Source organism: Monodon monoceros, unplaced genomic scaffold, assembly GCF_005190385.1.
Source record: "Monodon monoceros isolate NGI ecotype Baffin Bay Population unplaced genomic scaffold, NGI_Narwhal_1 Super_Scaffold_12, whole genome shotgun sequence".
NCBI classification, from domain to species: Eukaryota; Metazoa; Chordata; class Mammalia; order Artiodactyla; family Monodontidae; genus Monodon; species Monodon monoceros.
Window position 1 is genome coordinate 158,993,577 of NW_021703768.1, and position 15,405 is coordinate 159,008,981.

The 15,405-nt window shown below is 50.5% G+C and overlaps 2 protein-coding genes across 3 annotated transcripts in view; one reads left to right on the plus strand and one right to left on the minus strand.

The window, feature by feature from the left end:
- SH3GL1 (SH3 domain containing GRB2 like 1, endophilin A2) overlaps positions 1-5,685 on the minus strand; it is a 31,750-nt gene extending 26,065 nt beyond the window's left edge. Inside the window, exon 1 of one of the 2 annotated variants that reach the window (XM_029216181.1) lies at positions 5,485-5,685. In XM_029216181.1, the coding sequence (XP_029072014.1) occupies positions 5,485-5,529 (45 nt within the window). In that variant the 5' untranslated portion in view covers positions 5,530-5,685. The remainder of the gene's footprint in view (positions 1-5,484) is intronic. The other variant, XM_029216183.1, reaches the window with a different exon arrangement.
- A 2,544-nt stretch (positions 5,686-8,229) lies between these two features.
- CHAF1A (chromatin assembly factor 1 subunit A) overlaps positions 8,230-15,405 on the plus strand; it is a 26,612-nt gene continuing 19,436 nt past the window's right edge. Inside the window, exons 1-3 of the mRNA XM_029218135.1 lie at positions 8,230-8,390; positions 11,101-11,151; positions 12,463-13,328. Of these exons, the coding sequence (XP_029073968.1) occupies positions 8,339-8,390; positions 11,101-11,151; positions 12,463-13,328 (969 nt within the window). The 5' untranslated portion in view covers positions 8,230-8,338. The remainder of the gene's footprint in view (positions 8,391-11,100; positions 11,152-12,462; positions 13,329-15,405) is intronic.

Here is a 15,405-nt window from a genome sequence, read left to right on the forward strand (position 1 = left end):
CCCTTGGTCCTGGTATGTTAATAACAAGAGTATGCAGGATGCTGCTTGGTTACAGGGCGCCTCCCTGATTGCAAACAGCGGGTCCTGCCCAGGAGGTCAGGTTAACCTGGTTTTACAGACAGGCCTGGGAAATGGTGGAGTTTAAAGAGGCCCCTTGGCTCCCTTCGGGAAGGGCAGTCTCAAATCTCTTCTGTAGCTCCACAGTGCAGCCTAAAACACAGGGCTGGTTACTCCACCCAGCAAGCTGGGGACGGAATACTAATGGAGCAGGACAGGATCATCTCTGTCCAAGGTCCCACAGGGACACCGCTAGGTCAAGGGTCTTCCTACAAAATGAGTCAGCAGAGTGGCTTCCTGTAAGAGTGGACTTAACCCAGTTCCCATCGCACGTGGACATGGCAATGGCCAAAGGCCCTTCCCAGGTCTGCTGTCCCGAGGCAGAAGGTCTTCCGGAGGTTAGCCTGCAGCTGCTCAGCTCAAGGGTCTGGGCCAGGGACCACCCCCACCCCCAGACCTCGCCTGACACCTGTCGCTCCCGGCTCACAGGTTCCACACTTTGATTCATGCTGAGACTAAGGGGTTACAAATTCCAGATTTTTGTATCCTAAGATCACTCCATGTCCACTACTTAGCAGTCCAAGAACTTTACTGGGAAATCAAAAGCATGATCCCATAAAATGAAGTTTAAAAAATAGGTCAGAGGGACTTCCCTGGTGGTCCAGTGGTAAAGAATTCTCCTTCCAATGCAGGGGACACAGGTTCGATCCCTGGTTGGGGAACTAAGACGTGCCACGGGACAACCAAGCCCGTGCACCAGAACTACTGAGCTCGCGTGCTTCAGTGAGAGAGCCGGCGTGCCGCAACTACAGAGCCCAGGTGCTCTGGAGCCCTCGTGCCACAACTAGAGGGAGAAAGCCCACATGCCACAACTAGAGAGGAGCCCGCGCCGCAGTGGAAGATCCTGCACGCCTCAACGATGACCCCGTGTGCCACAACTAAGACCTGATGCAGCCAAAAAAAAAAAAAAGGTCAGAGCAGGCAGTATCTGGGGACATCGGACATTCCCCCGGCTACTGCTTACTCCAACACGTTGGGGTCCTGGGCCCCCCGTCATACCCCCACCCCATGCCTTTCCCGGGAAGCTCGATCTTTCCTCCTAGACACAAACCCGGAGCCTAGCAAGTATCCAACAAACGTCAAAGCTACGGGATATGACGGTCATGAATTTCCCTCCTAGCTCGGATGGAACCAATCTTTCAGTTTAAACTCTCTCCCTCCTTTCAGGCAAAAAAAAAAAAAAAAAAAAAATCAGGCCAGCATTCCAGGCAGCTGCCAGATCTATCCCTAGTTACACTCTCAAATCTCCACACAGCCCAGCCACAAGAATTATCAGGAAACCAGTCAGAAGGTTAGGCCTGGAAATTAATGTCACCCAAACACACCACAATGACAAGTGAAGTTTTGAGCCTAGATCTCACTACTGGGTTCCTCTACCCACCTCAGTTCCTCAGAAAGGCTCATAAAAGCATCTCCCCAGATTCTAGGTGTGCATGAGTACCAGAGGGCTATTGAGTGGCATTACACGGCGAGGCCGGAGGGGACCAAAACCACGGGCCTGAGACAGACGCCCATTTCTTTGGCTGCTTCACTCCATACATTCAACTTTCCTCAGCTCAGGTGCCCAGTTCCTACTAAGAAGTAAAAACCCACAGACTTCCCGCTCAAGCTCAAACCGATTTTATTTGAGACCTGAAAGTTTTCACCAGAGATGAACTGGTGTGGAATTTGCCAGTATACTGCCAGACACTGGGACCTGGTTTGTTACCAGTATCACCAAGGAGGTAGAAACTTTTCATTAACATCACAGCCTCACCTTCGAGAAACCCAGCTTCTCTATTCCCAGCTCTCTCTCACACATCCACCTGGCTTCTATTTCTCAATTTAGAAATGATGCTCTTACAAGCCTTGGAAATCAAGAACCCGTTTCAAAGTAGGGTTTCTTGCTACAGAAACGTTGGCGCTTCTCTTATGTGGGGCCAGATAATTCTTTGTCTTGTAGAAGACTGTCCTGTATGTTATAGGATGCTTAACAACCATCCCCAGCCATTACCTACTCAGTGCCAGTAGCACCCTCTCCCCAAGGCGTGCCACTGTCTCGGACGTTGCCAAATGTCCCTTGGGTGGTGCACAGGGTGGGAGAGGGGAGGGTTAGTTGCCCCTAATTGAGAGGCACCAATGCAAGCTTGTACCTTCTTAAAAATGCCAGATGCCAAAAAACACTCTGGGGTTTTCCTGAGGACTTGGGAGGGGGAGACTTGGTGTCTGGATGCTGAATTTTACGCACATGTCCATCTGCGTATATGTGGTTATCTGCATTTCGAGAATTAGAAAAAGCAGGCAGCTGCCAGAAGAATGCCCAGGAAGGATTTTTTGTTGTTCTTCTGTTTGGGTAAAATTATCCTCACTTTTCTCAAACCATAAAACAGTGTTTCTCAACCTCAGCACCGTTGACGTCGGAGCCGGGTGACTCTTGGTTGTGCAGGGCCACCCAGTGCGCTGTAATATAATTAATTACCACCATGTTGTGACAACCCAAGATGCCTCCAGACATTGCCAATGTCCTCTGGAGGGTAGAACTGGCCCTGGTTGAGAACTACTGTCCTACAGGAAGACAAATGCCCCCAAATCCTTTTGTGTAAAAAGGGGACAGTGTTTACCTTAGGCCAGATAAGTGAGACCAATTGAGACCGACTGGTTTAAAGAATATCACCTGTTCACGCAGTGAAAACTCAATATATATTATTACGACTTAACAAGAATGTTACCTGACACAGACGACCCTACTTGAAAGAGGTGTTCGTAAGATCAAGAAAAGAAACACAGGGCTTCCCTGGTGGCAGAGCAGTTAAGAATCCGCCTGCCAATGCAGGGAACACGGGTTTGAGCCCTGGTCCGGGAAGATTCCACATACCACAGAGCAACTAAGCCCTTGTGCCACAACTACTGATCCTGCACTCTAGAGCCCGTGAGCCTCAACTACTGAGGCCCGCATGCCTAGAGCCCGTGCTCCGCAACAAAAGAAGCCACCGCAATGAGAAGCCTGTGCACTGCAAACTAAGAGTAGCCCCCGCTCGCCGCAACTAGAGAGCCCACGCACAGCAACGAAGACCCAATGCAGCCACATAAATAAATAAATAAATTTATAAAAAAAAAAAGAGAAGAGAAGTAATACACAAAGAGGTGGACACATCCAGATAAACAGCAGAGGTCTACGGAAACTATTGCAGAAGGGAATGGAACACAGCCAGGGTGATTCTTGAGAGGACAACTCAACATGGAATCGGTCAGGAGGCCAAGACAACAGCTCTCAGAGGAGGACGTGTCGCAGCAATTCTTTGGGACTGGGCCTCAGAATATCGAGATAATAAATTGATCCGCACCACCAGCTTGCACTGCTCTGAGCTTTCCAGATTTCCAAGCACTCCCCACAGGTCTGAATGCAGGCCAACCTTCTTTCCCCGAGACAAAAGGCTCCGGTGGATGGCCTGAGGCCCAGCTAGTTCCTCCGGCACAGCGTATCTGCTGGGGACAGCATGGGCCACCAGCACAGGCCCTCATGGCTGGGGGCGGGGCGCGGAGGGCTTCCAGAGACCTGTCTATATGAAGGAACAAAGTGGCCCAGGAATTCTTCCGAGACCCACAGTTCCTGCGAGAGGGGCTACATCAGGGCCCAAGATAGTGAGCAGCCCTCCAAGGTGCTCTGGTCAAGTGTGCGGGGGTGGGGTCTGAGGCCTGCTGGGCAAGGTCTAACCCAGGGCCAGCTCACTTAATTCCATCCTGCTGGGGCAAAGGGCTGTACTCTCAGCAACAATCCTAGAATCCCTCTGGATTAAACCTCTCTTCCTCCAGGGTTTGGCCTGGAGTCTAGAGATAGACCCCAAATATCTTTAGCCCTAGACAACTACTAGGGTCATTAGTTTTCCCCCTCAAAGGGCAAAAGGTCCCAGCTGTGTATTACTGGGGACTCATCTCTCTTCCCTCCCACCGGACCTCTCCAAATTGTGGGCAGAGTCTGGTTTGCCAGCACGGGCCAAACAACTCCTATGACTGTTGCTCGCTCCTTCCTGGAGTCTATCCACACAAACTCCAGATCTATCCACACAAACTCCAGATCTAAGGTTCTCATAGGATCAAGGGATCTGGGACTTCTTGGATCTGAAATTATAAACTGAATTTTGCATTCGCCCAGTTTTCTGAAGAGTGGATCCACTCAGCTTTCACCAGACTCGTGAGCAATGGGGCCTGGACTTTCCAAAACACCTATTCTATCTGTCAAAGTAGAACACTTATATTCTTGGATTCTGCATTCCACTTCTGGGAACTTATCCTTTAAATCCAATCCCACCTGTGAGCAGAGATATTCACTGGCTATTCACGATAGTATCGTTTGCAGCAGAAAACTACTGGAAACAACCTAAACATCCATCGATGGACAACTAATTAAATAAATTATGACAGACTTCATGGAATGGAATGCCACATACCCATTAAAAAGATACAAGAGGCTCTAGGTGTAGCTCTGGGGGAGGGGGAAAGGAGAGGGGTTTTCCCCTAAGGACATTTAGCAGCATCCGGAGACATCCGTGGTCGGTGGGGGGAGCTCCTGGTATCGACTGGTTAGGGGCCAGGGATGCTGCTCAACGCCCCACTGTGCCCAGGAGGGCCACCACAACAGAGAATGACCCAAGGTGGAGAATTCTAGCTCTAGTGCGATCTCCGAGACACATTTAATGAAAAACATCAATTACACAGTTCTGTGTAGACAATGTTACCGCTACGTGTGTGTTTTTAAAGGAGAGACATACTCTTCTCTTTGGTAATTGGTGACAGTCCCTGTCTCTGGAGAGAGGGACTGGATGCCTGAGGGACTGAAGTGGGAAACTGACTTTTCACTCTACCCTTTCAACTTTGTACCGGGCCCACTGAAAAGGTTGTTTCGTTTGTTATCTTTAAAAAAAATAAAAAAGAAAAAAAGAAAAAAAAGAATTGTTGTAGACACAAAATTTCCCTGACCCTGGGCTCTCTAGCAAGAGTCCTGTGTCGACAACCTCGGGACTGCTTCTTCCCCATCTCTCCCTGCCCCCCCCACAGCCCTCCCCCCCGCCCGCCCGCCCGCCCGCCCTTTTAGAGGGAAGGACGGGAGGAGAGGGGTCCACGTCCGGGGCCAACCTCTGGGTGTACCTCCGCGCCTCTAAAGCGTCTGCCCACCCGTCTCGAGGAGACTGGAGCCCACATGGCGGGGAGGGTCTGGGCCACCTCGCACGCAGACCCCCGCCCCTCCTAGGCTGTCCCCACCCGGCGGGGGACGAGTGCCAACGCCGCCCCCTCAGTACCCACGGCTCCCTCCCGAGTCAGGGCTTGGCCGGGAACCCCTCCAAGCATCCTGGGGCCCGGAGCTCGCCCCCCGCCTCGGCCTCCACTCACCTGGCTCGCCTTGTAGAACTGCTTCTTCAGCCCCGCTACCGACATGCTGCCTCCCGCCGTCGGGCCTCCCGCACGGACTCAGCGAACCGGAGGGACCGCGCAAGCGACAGGCTTCCGGGCGCCGCCAAACCCCGCGCGCCTCAGCGGGCCCCTACGGCACCGCCTCCGCCGCCCTCCAGCCAGCTCCGCGCCCGCCCCGGCGCCGCCTCAGCCCCTCGCGCGCCCGCGCGGCCAGGATATTACATGGCAACCACACACTTCCGGTGCCGGCCTCCGCCGCGCGCACGCGCGCCCCCCCCCCGGCCCCGTCTGCGCACGCGCGCCCCCTGCCGGCCAGGGAGCGCACGCGCACTCCGCCTGCGGATGGAGCGGCCGCCTAGCCCAGTGAGTGGACCAGGGAGAACCTAGAGGGGCTGTGGCGGCTGCAGCGACCCCTCGAGTCCCGGAGGTGGGCCTGACGTCTTAGGAAAGGCGCTTAACACCTTTTTGCAGATTGGGGAGGCGAAGGGGCAGGTAGAACTCCAGAGGCTGGGTTTACAAATCTTCGGATACCTGTTCGGTAATCTCAGCTATACCCAATTCTTCTGTGGTCTTCCACCACCATCGCGTCCGGCCCCGTGTTCATCCATTCAGTTGCCCAAGTCAGACATCAGACTATCACTTATAACTCCTTTCCACTACCCCAACTGTCTTCTGCCCTGATCAGACCATTCCACCACCCTCCTCTCTGGTGTGCCCACCTTCAGGTTCTCCCCTCCAATTCATCTTCTACAAGGCAGCCAGAATGATGCTTCTATAACACAATTCAGATCACATCAGTCCCCTGTTTAAAGTCCATCTACTGGCCTTAGCATACTCTCCCAATTTCTTAACATGGACTACAAAGCTTGTATAATTTGGCCCCATCACCTTGTCTAACTTCGGCTCTCTTCGTCTTCTATAACCCATGGTCCCTGTTGCCTATGGATTTTGCTAACATTATTCCTCTCATGCACATTCTTCCCCAATCTTTCCCCCGTCCCTTGTGCATAAAAAATAACTCTATTTGGAATGTCACCTCCTCCAGGAAGCCTTCCCAGATTGATACATGTTTACCGATATTGATTTTTTCATCAATTGTTATTTTTATTGAATAAATTGGAAATTAATAATGAATCGAAATGAGTAAATGAGTCCAAAAAAACAGGGTGGGGGCCAGTTGCACAATGGATAACGTGTCTGACTACCGATCAGAAAAAGAACAATAACGTGACTAGAGCTAAAGTGCTTGCAACTTCAGTGCTGAAATATCTGACAGAGTTGAGTGATTTTGTAAAGCAGAGGATTGGTGGAAGTTTACAAGTGCCTCAACAGAAGGACTAGATCAGAGGATTGCTTTAGAATATGCATGCCCCAACATCTTTCCCCAAGATCCTGATGGGGCTATTATGAATAGTTTGAAAAATCTCCCATGTGATTCTGATGGGCACCCTGAATGGTAATCCACTGGTCTAAATCATTTCAGATGCCAGAATGTCAGAGAAGGAAGGGAAAACATCCTAATGGTTCAGATGAGGAAACTGAGGCCTTGAGTAAGACATGACTTGCCCAAAGTGATGTCCTCAAATTTCCTATTTTCCACATTATTTCCAACCAATTCTACTGATTTAATTATCCAATCTACAGGATAAATAGAATTCCAAAATTGGGCTAAATTTCACTCTTCTCTCCTCACTTCTGCTCTGCTTGAGAGGTTAAACTAGTGCTGAAGAAAACCTGTCCTAAGGCTTGCAGGCTGACTCTGAAGGTTTCTGTTCCATGTGAGGCTTTTAACTTACATGATCACACAGTTCAATTAAATGATATTTATGTATTCACTCAAATATTTATTGGGTACCTACTAATGGTTGTCACGGGTAGGTCCTGGGGATACTGTGATAAACAATTCCTGCCCTCATGGAGCTAATGACAAAAACAGAAATGAATTCATTAACCAATAACACGCTAATAGATAAACAAAAGCTGTAATTGCTCCAAGAAAAAGAACAGTGTTGTTGTAGGAACTTCATCTTGTTGGGGGCTGGGGAGGAAAGGCTCCTCTGGAGTTTCAATCTAAGATCTGAAAGTTAGGTAGAAATCAACCAGGAAAAGAGCTGCGGAAAGAGTGTTCCAGGCGAGGAAACAGCATGTGCAAAACCCTGAGGATTAAACCAGAAATATCCATTTCATTCATTCCCTCTGAATATATTTACTGCCTCTCAAATGCTTCTGAAGCGATGCCCAGAGTTTATTTAATTATTTTTATTGTTAATATAAAAATAATTTATAATTTTAAATTGCTGTGGCTGTATTCGGCCTACGTCCCATTAGGATAAAAAAAAAACTTTTAGTCTTTAGCTCAATTGCAGCTTCAGGTTGTCACCGGCGCCCTACGTAAAGCGTTTCGTCATGACGTAGAGCCTGACCCTCCCTCCTCCCAGAGACGTATCCCACGAGCTCAGCCAATCACAGTGTCGAACCCTCAACTTGACACCACCCACCACCAATCGCAGGGCGCCTGCTCCCTGCCAACGACAGGCGGCCGAGAAAAAGCCCCGCCCACCGCGGGAATATCAATAGGGGAGCCATGGGAGCAATGGAAGCCTCGGCTCTCGCGAGGATGCTCCCGGAGCTCCCCTCTTCCCGAGGAGGACCGTCACGTGACTCGGCCTCACCCAATCCGCGCGGGGGCCGCGGGGGTCGCCGCGGTTCCCGCCAAATACGAGCGCGGCGGCCGCGGCAGTAGCGGCGCGGGCGGGAGGGCGAGCAGCAGCGGCCGCCTGAGCGGAGCCCGCGCCTCCGCCGCCTGAGGGGAGCTCGAGACGCCGCCGGAGCAATGCTGGAGGAGCCGGAGTGCGGGGCGCCGGGCGCCCGCGGAGCGGCCGCAGGTCGGTTCCGGCCCACGCCGAGGGGAAGGGGGGTCGCGGCGCGCGGCCTGTGCGGACTGAGGCGGCGGTTTGGGGGCGGACGGGCCTCCCGGCCCCGGGCCCGCTCCTCCCCGCCTGGCGTTCGGTCCGTGGAGCCGTTAACAATCCCGAGGAAGGGCCTTGCAGTCCGAAGGGCATCCTCCTTGACGTTATTGTTGCAGCCGCAACCATTTTTTTTCCGGCACTTTTGCGTCAATTTGTCCTTCCAGAGCGCTTTGCGGTGACGGGTGTGCGTGTAGCCAGGAGGGGAAGCTGAGGCCCAGGGAGGCGAAAGGGACGGGTTTGCAGGTTACCGAGTGCGTTTGTGTCCCCTGGACAAGTTGAACCGTGCAGCGGCCCTGTGGCCGGGTGGGGAAACTGAGGTCCGGGGTCACACGGGCTCGGGGACCAGAACAACTGCGTCTGCGGGTCAGGGCCAGCCCAGGTAAGCGGCCCGGATGGTAGGGGTCTCGGGTTCTTGATGCTGCCGGATATGCATGGTGAAGACCTGTCTTTCTGCTTCCTGTGTCTTGGGAGGGGGCTTTCTGGCGCCTGGCAGGACCCCAAAACGTGGGGTGGTGAACCAAGGAAGACCAAACGGCTTGTCTCCCCTGCTTGACTCCCATTTTACCACCAGCACTTGGTACAATGCCTGGTACATAGTAGGTGCCCAATAAAGATGGGTTGGCTGAATGAATTAAGGGTTGGTAGGGACATCAACTAGTCTAGTTCAGGGTTTTTCAACCTCAGCATTACTGACATTTGGGGCCATCCTGTATGCTGTAGGGGGTCGAGCAGCATCCCTGACCTCCACCCATTAGATCTCAGTAGCAACCTCTTCTTCCCAGTTGCGACAACCAAAAGTGTATCCGAGGCATTGTCAAGGGGCCCCCTAGCTGAGAACCACTGTGCTAATTGTTTCCAGACTTCGGGATCTCAAAGAGACATAGAATTCATATAAATAAAGTTGGGACTGATTGTCATTTGACCCATTAAGCATGTTTAATTTAAAAGTTTTAAAAGCACCATCTGTTTTGACCATGCACCATAAAAGGGAAAGATGTTTTAATGCCAACTAAAATTAGGAGGGATATAATCTCAGGATAAAGAGCAGTGGTAAGTTTATACAGAAGTATTTGTTAATTTGTATGTGTACCTTTGAACAATCTGAATCCCTGGATGGGATCCCTTTTTATGTCGACCTGAGGTTGTTTCTGGGCCCCGGGTCACCTCTGTTCCACTTGCATCAAAGCTGGTGACTCAGGGCCATGCCAATAAGTCCTTGTGGTTGTCCTAAAAATAAATTTAAGTGGCTAAAGATTATGTGTCCTTCAGCTAATGGGGGGAAATCCATGTTTTTGGTAACTGAAAACTTGAGAATGATATCTTTAAATGGGTAGAAAGGAAATGTGAGTCTCTGAGTACTTTTCTTATATTCCAAGCTTGGAAGTGGGGAGAGCAGCTTCATCTAAGGGCAGCTGAGTTTTTTAAAAGGCCCTGATCTGCTTTTAAAAAATGCTCAGTTGGGGCTTCCCTGGTGGCGCAGTGGTTGAGAGTCCACCTGCCGAGGCAGGGGACACGGGTTCGTGCTCCGGTCCGGGAAGATCCCACATGCCGCGGAAAGGCTGGGCCCATGAGCCATGGCCGCTGAGCCTGCGCGTCGGGAGTCTGTGCTCTGCAACGGGAGAGGCCACAACAGTGAGAGGCCCGCGTACCGCAAAAAAAAACACAAAAAAACTCACTTGTATGTATCTTTTAAAAAAAAAAAAATGTAGATTGGCCAAAATAACTGAACTAGACTTTTCCAAGCCAGATCTAGTGGGTGTCAGCTTCTAAACTTATTCTAGCCATTTGAAGTTATTTATCCAAAGATTTGGTTCTATTTATAGTCATTTCTGCATCAGCTTTGATATCGTTATGCTTTTTTTGAGATTTTTTGTGTGCGTGCAGGAAAACATTCTCCCTTATCACTTCTTGACAGCACTTGAGCTCCAGCTTGGCAAGCTTGAAATGCTTTAAGATGTATTACCTTTTATAAACTCTGTTTTGAAAGAAAATAAGCCCTATTCTAATTTTACAGGTATGTTGGTGGGGAGGGGTTGGTTTGGAGGAGGATGATTTGGGCTCATATGAATGGTGAAATCAGTGATACAATGTTTTCTCTCATCTCTACTTTTACTCAGTCTTCTTTTCATTGTCCCTGTTACTGTGTTCATTGGTTTCCCACTATGTGCCAGGCCCTGAGCCCATGCCACAGGTACAGTGTGGAACAAGTTTCCCTGCTGTCATAAAGCTGGCGTTCTGATGGTGGGGGGAGACATAAACACAGAAGTCTCAGAGTGATAAGTGCTCAAGGAAAATAAAACGAGCTGTGACGGTGTCCAGGGCAGAATTTCTCAACTCATTAACATTTTGGGGCCACATAATCCTCTGTCGTGGGGCGCAGTCCTGTGTGTTGCACGATATTTAGCAGTATCCCTGTCCCCTACCCACTAGATGCTGTTTGCGCCCTCTCTCCAGTCATGACACCAGAAATGTCCTTAGATGTCACCAAATGTTCCTGGGGAGGTGGGATTAGGGGCAAAATCAGCCACACTGGACAACCACTTTGTACACAGTAGGTACTGCATGTGTGTTTGCTACTTCATTATTTCCAGCACTTAATAACTTATCCTCTGACACTTATTCACAGCCATGGATTGCAAAGACAGACCAGCTTTTCCAGTCAAGAAGTTAATACAAGGTAACTTTCTGGGAATGGGTTAAATATTTGTTCCTGGTTTGTATCCTTCATTGTCCTCTCAATTATATTTTCCATTCCCCTTGAGCAGAGGCCATCTCTTGGGGTCCCCAGCAGAAGCCTCCAAGGGGCTGAAGGGGAGAAAACAGTTGCATCTTACAACTGGAAGCTGGGAAACCCGTTTCATTACACTGCTGTTGGCCAGGAGCATATCCAGAGGTTGCCGCCCTTACAGTTGGATTTCTCTACTCCAGCACTATTGACATTTTGTAATGTTTTTGTCATGGGGGGCTGTCCTGTATACTGTGGAGAGTTTAGCAGCATTCCTAGCCTCATCTCCCAAGTCGTGACGTTTAATGTCTCCAGACATGGCAGGCACAGCTGCCCCTGGTTGAACAACGTTTTACAGGAAGTGTCCCCAAATCTTTTCGCGTAAAAAGGGGGGTGGATTTACCCTTAGGCCAGGTTAGTGGCTGGACTGTATAAAAAAGGATGGTTTCTGGTTTTCAAAGCTTGGTTATCTGGTTCCCCTGTAGCAGTTTGCCTTCTCCTGTGTCAACTGATAGCAGGTTTGGTGTTGGTGGGAAACACAAGAAGGGCAACCGTCTTCTGAGGTTAAAGAATTAGGGGCAAACTGTAGAATCCAAGGGCATGATAATTTTATAAACTGACCAAAACCAGGCTTGTTTGTTGAGTCTATTATATTAGAAAATAGTTAATAAGATGTTTGGGCATTTGAGTACATGTGGACTTCTTGGGAAGTCACTCACCTGAACTTCCTCACTCTCTTGAGGTGTAACTTCCTCACTCTCTTGAGGTGTTGCTGTGTATCTCTTGGGACCAGCCAGAAGGCTGGCATGCAGTGGGAGGGTACTTGTTTCATTGGCAAGAAGAGCTAACAGCTTGGGATGCTGGGAGCAGAACGAAGTCTTTCCTCAAATGGATCTATCTCTTTCGCTTTTCAGAGCCAGATGCACTTATCTTCAAACGAGATTTCCACCCATAATAAATAACTTTGGAATTTGAGCTGAATCTCAAACAGATCAGAAAGTGTCTTCTCCTTTGAAATTCTTGCAGTGTCCCTGCTATGAAAGCTTGTCAGTTTTTTGTTTGTTTGTTTGTTGCTTTTGCTTTTAATTAGGATGTTGGAAAAGTACATAATGAGAAGATAACCCCTTTTTAAACTTTAGAAATTCCCCCCACCCCCAAGCACAGCAAGGTCGATTACTCATTGAGCATGTGGAATATTAAAGCATTGATTGTCACTCTTCACACTCTCACTCAACAGACGGCCTCCTTCTCTTTTGGTTTCAGCTCGTCTGCCGTTCAAGCGCCTGAATCTTGTCTCAAAGGAGAAGACCGACGACGGGTTGGACGACATGGGGGGCGCTCAGGGTGCTCCTGTGCAGGGTCATGTCCCTGGTTTAGAGACCTCTTTGGACCACTTGGAGGACAGCTGTCACATGGGCTCCGACATAGATTTTAGGCCGAAACTTGTCAACGGGAAGGGCCCCTTAGATAACTTTTTAAGAAGTCAAGTCGAAACCAGTATTGGCCAGACTGTGGTCATAATCGATTTGACGGAGGACTCGAGTGACCCACCGGACGGCACCATGGGACACGATAAGCTAAATTCTGCAGCCTCTCCCTCCCAGGAGAATGTAAACGGGGTCACAGACGAAGCTGGAGATGACAGGGGGCTGCCAATGGTCAGTCAGAAGGACGAGCTGGCGTTTCCCGAAGAGGCCCTTTCAGACCTCCCGTGCAAAACGGAGGTGGGGGGTGCTGACTCGGGGGGCGCGGAGAGGAGGGGACTTTCACAGAAGGGCTCGCCCCAAAGCTGCCCTGAGCTGACCGGTGGCCTGAGAACGTGCTCAGAGAAGGACCAGGACGGCTGGAGTGGGGCCAGGGGCATCCTGTTCAAAGGGAAGGTGCCCGTGGTTGTCCTACAGGATATCCTGGCTGCCAGACCCCGAGCCAAGTCTCCTCCTGCCACACCTCCGGGCCAGGCTGTGCCCTCCGAGAGCGAGGCACTGGAGTCCAGCCCCGAAGAGGACTCTGTCCTGAGCCATTCGTCCCTGAGCTCCTCCTCTCCCACCAGCTCACCCGAGGGGCAGTCTGCACCCGCCAAGCAGCACAGCAGCCCTAGCCCCCTCCCCGCCTCCACACCCGTCCGCAGAGTGAGTATCTCCCCCGAATCAGTGCCGTCGGAATCCAGAGGCTCCTGGGTACGGCCCCTCCCTCTTCACCCAGGGGCGCTGTGTCCCCCAGATGGCTCGTGGCCGAGCAAGTGGCGCCAGAGACCAAGTCCTGTGACTTTCCGGCATCAAAAGCCATTGGGGTGTTTGGTTGTGTGTACGTTGCGATGTGCTGATGGTTCCGTGAGTCGCCGGTGTGTCGGCGCCATCCTGGTAGCGCTGTTCACACCTAATTAACGGTGCTGGTCATCTCAGCCACTTTAGTGACTAACGGGTGTAAGCGGGCGGCTGTGACCCTTGACTCAGCCTTTAGCTTCAGCTCCCTGCGCGCCTCCTGTTCCAACACAGACTCGTAGGGCCGTGGCTGTCAGTAAGCAGTCAGTAAGCGTTGGTGGAGAGACCCCAAGATGGCAGGAGAATAAAACAGGGGCATTCTTTAGGGTCAGCTCTTGTCAGCGCGACCTGCCCATCTTAAAAACCTCACCCAGAATGGCGAGGAGAGTCCTGGCACCATGTTTAAGGACCTGGACGGGTGACTTTGGAAATGCCTGTTTCTGTTACTGCCTTCTGAGTGGCACAGTGGCCGATGTCTCTCTTCTCACCTGTCCTTGAGGTCCTGTGGGTAAAACTGATAGAATCAGTCAAGAATACCAAAGCATGTTGAACAGTGTTCTTTGGGTTTTTTTGGTTTTGTAGCACTTGTGTTTGTTCACATCAGGCTTTCACATAAGATTGGATCCTGGGGTGGGTTATTCATTTGCTAACTGTACCTGCTTAATCTGACCATAAACCACCAACCTTGATTGCTTTCTAAAATTTGATCTCTAAGGGGCTAGTTATTTTTCTAGATGGTTTCATTTCTTGTCTTTTACCTCCTTGAGGAGATTGGAGAATGGGAAAAATGGCTTCCTCTTTAGGTACACAAAATATCAATCAAGAGCGGGGTCATCTTTTTTCCTTCTAAGTTTCTAAATGTGGCAGACTGACATACTCATTTTTTAAACTTCCATCTGAGCTTTTACCCAGACTCTCAAAATCCGAGTTTGAGTTTCTTGCCGTCAGCCATCTTGTTCTGTTCTGTCCATCCAGTTGCTCAGAATCCTTCCAGACTGCTGCTTCTGCTTTGCAGAGCTACTTTGTCACATGACTCATGACAGCCAGTGAACCTGGAGAGCAGGACATGTACACATGTTTCCATTCTCCTTAATAGCTTCATTTTTTTTTAAGTTTGTTTTTATGCCCATAGCCAAGCCTGAGGACTGGGGAGCCATGCAATTAGGCCTTGTCACAGAAGAGTGTTACTTCTTGTCCGCTGGCTTGAGTGGCCATGCAACATCTGAGCACATGAAACCAAGTGGGCTGCGTGTAGGAAATCCTGCCTCTGAGACACTCAGTCTGGGTCTGAACACAGGCTTGGAGTTTTGAGATGTTCTAGAAGACAGTGTTACCGCACAGCTTTGCAGATAATTCATACTGCAGGTGGCGAAGGCTTCAGGCCCCCACCCCACCCCCGCCACCCAGCCTGTGGCAGGAAATCGCCCCCGTCACCCATAGGATGGGAGTAGAGCTCCATGACTTTGGGTGACAACACAGGTATGAGAGCAAAATGGAATGATCACCAGGAGGTGCCTGAGAGCCTGGCGGAGACAGCCCACCCCGAGCCTCACACACTCAGCTTTCCAGTTTAGCTCCTCACCTTCCGCGAGTGCTGGATTTCCTGGTTGGTTGGTTGGTTTCATGGTTGGTACCTGACTTTCACACCTTTCCCTGCTGTGGGCCCAAGTTTTTCCTGACCCCTGTGACTGTGGGGAATACTATTATTCTTCCGTTTTCCCTCTCTGTCTCCTCCTCCTCCTCTCCAGACTGTAGGCAGACACTTGTTGAAGGCTTACAGGTTGTTTCCTATTACCATGTCACGTGTGTGGTTTTTACTGGGCTCCGTTAGTTCTGGACTTGGAATCGTAAAATCTCTGCATTTGGAACCCCTAAGCATTTGCTGGTCCTCTAGTGTGTGTGTGTGTGTGTGTGTGTGTGTGTGTGTGTGTGTGTGTGTGTGTGT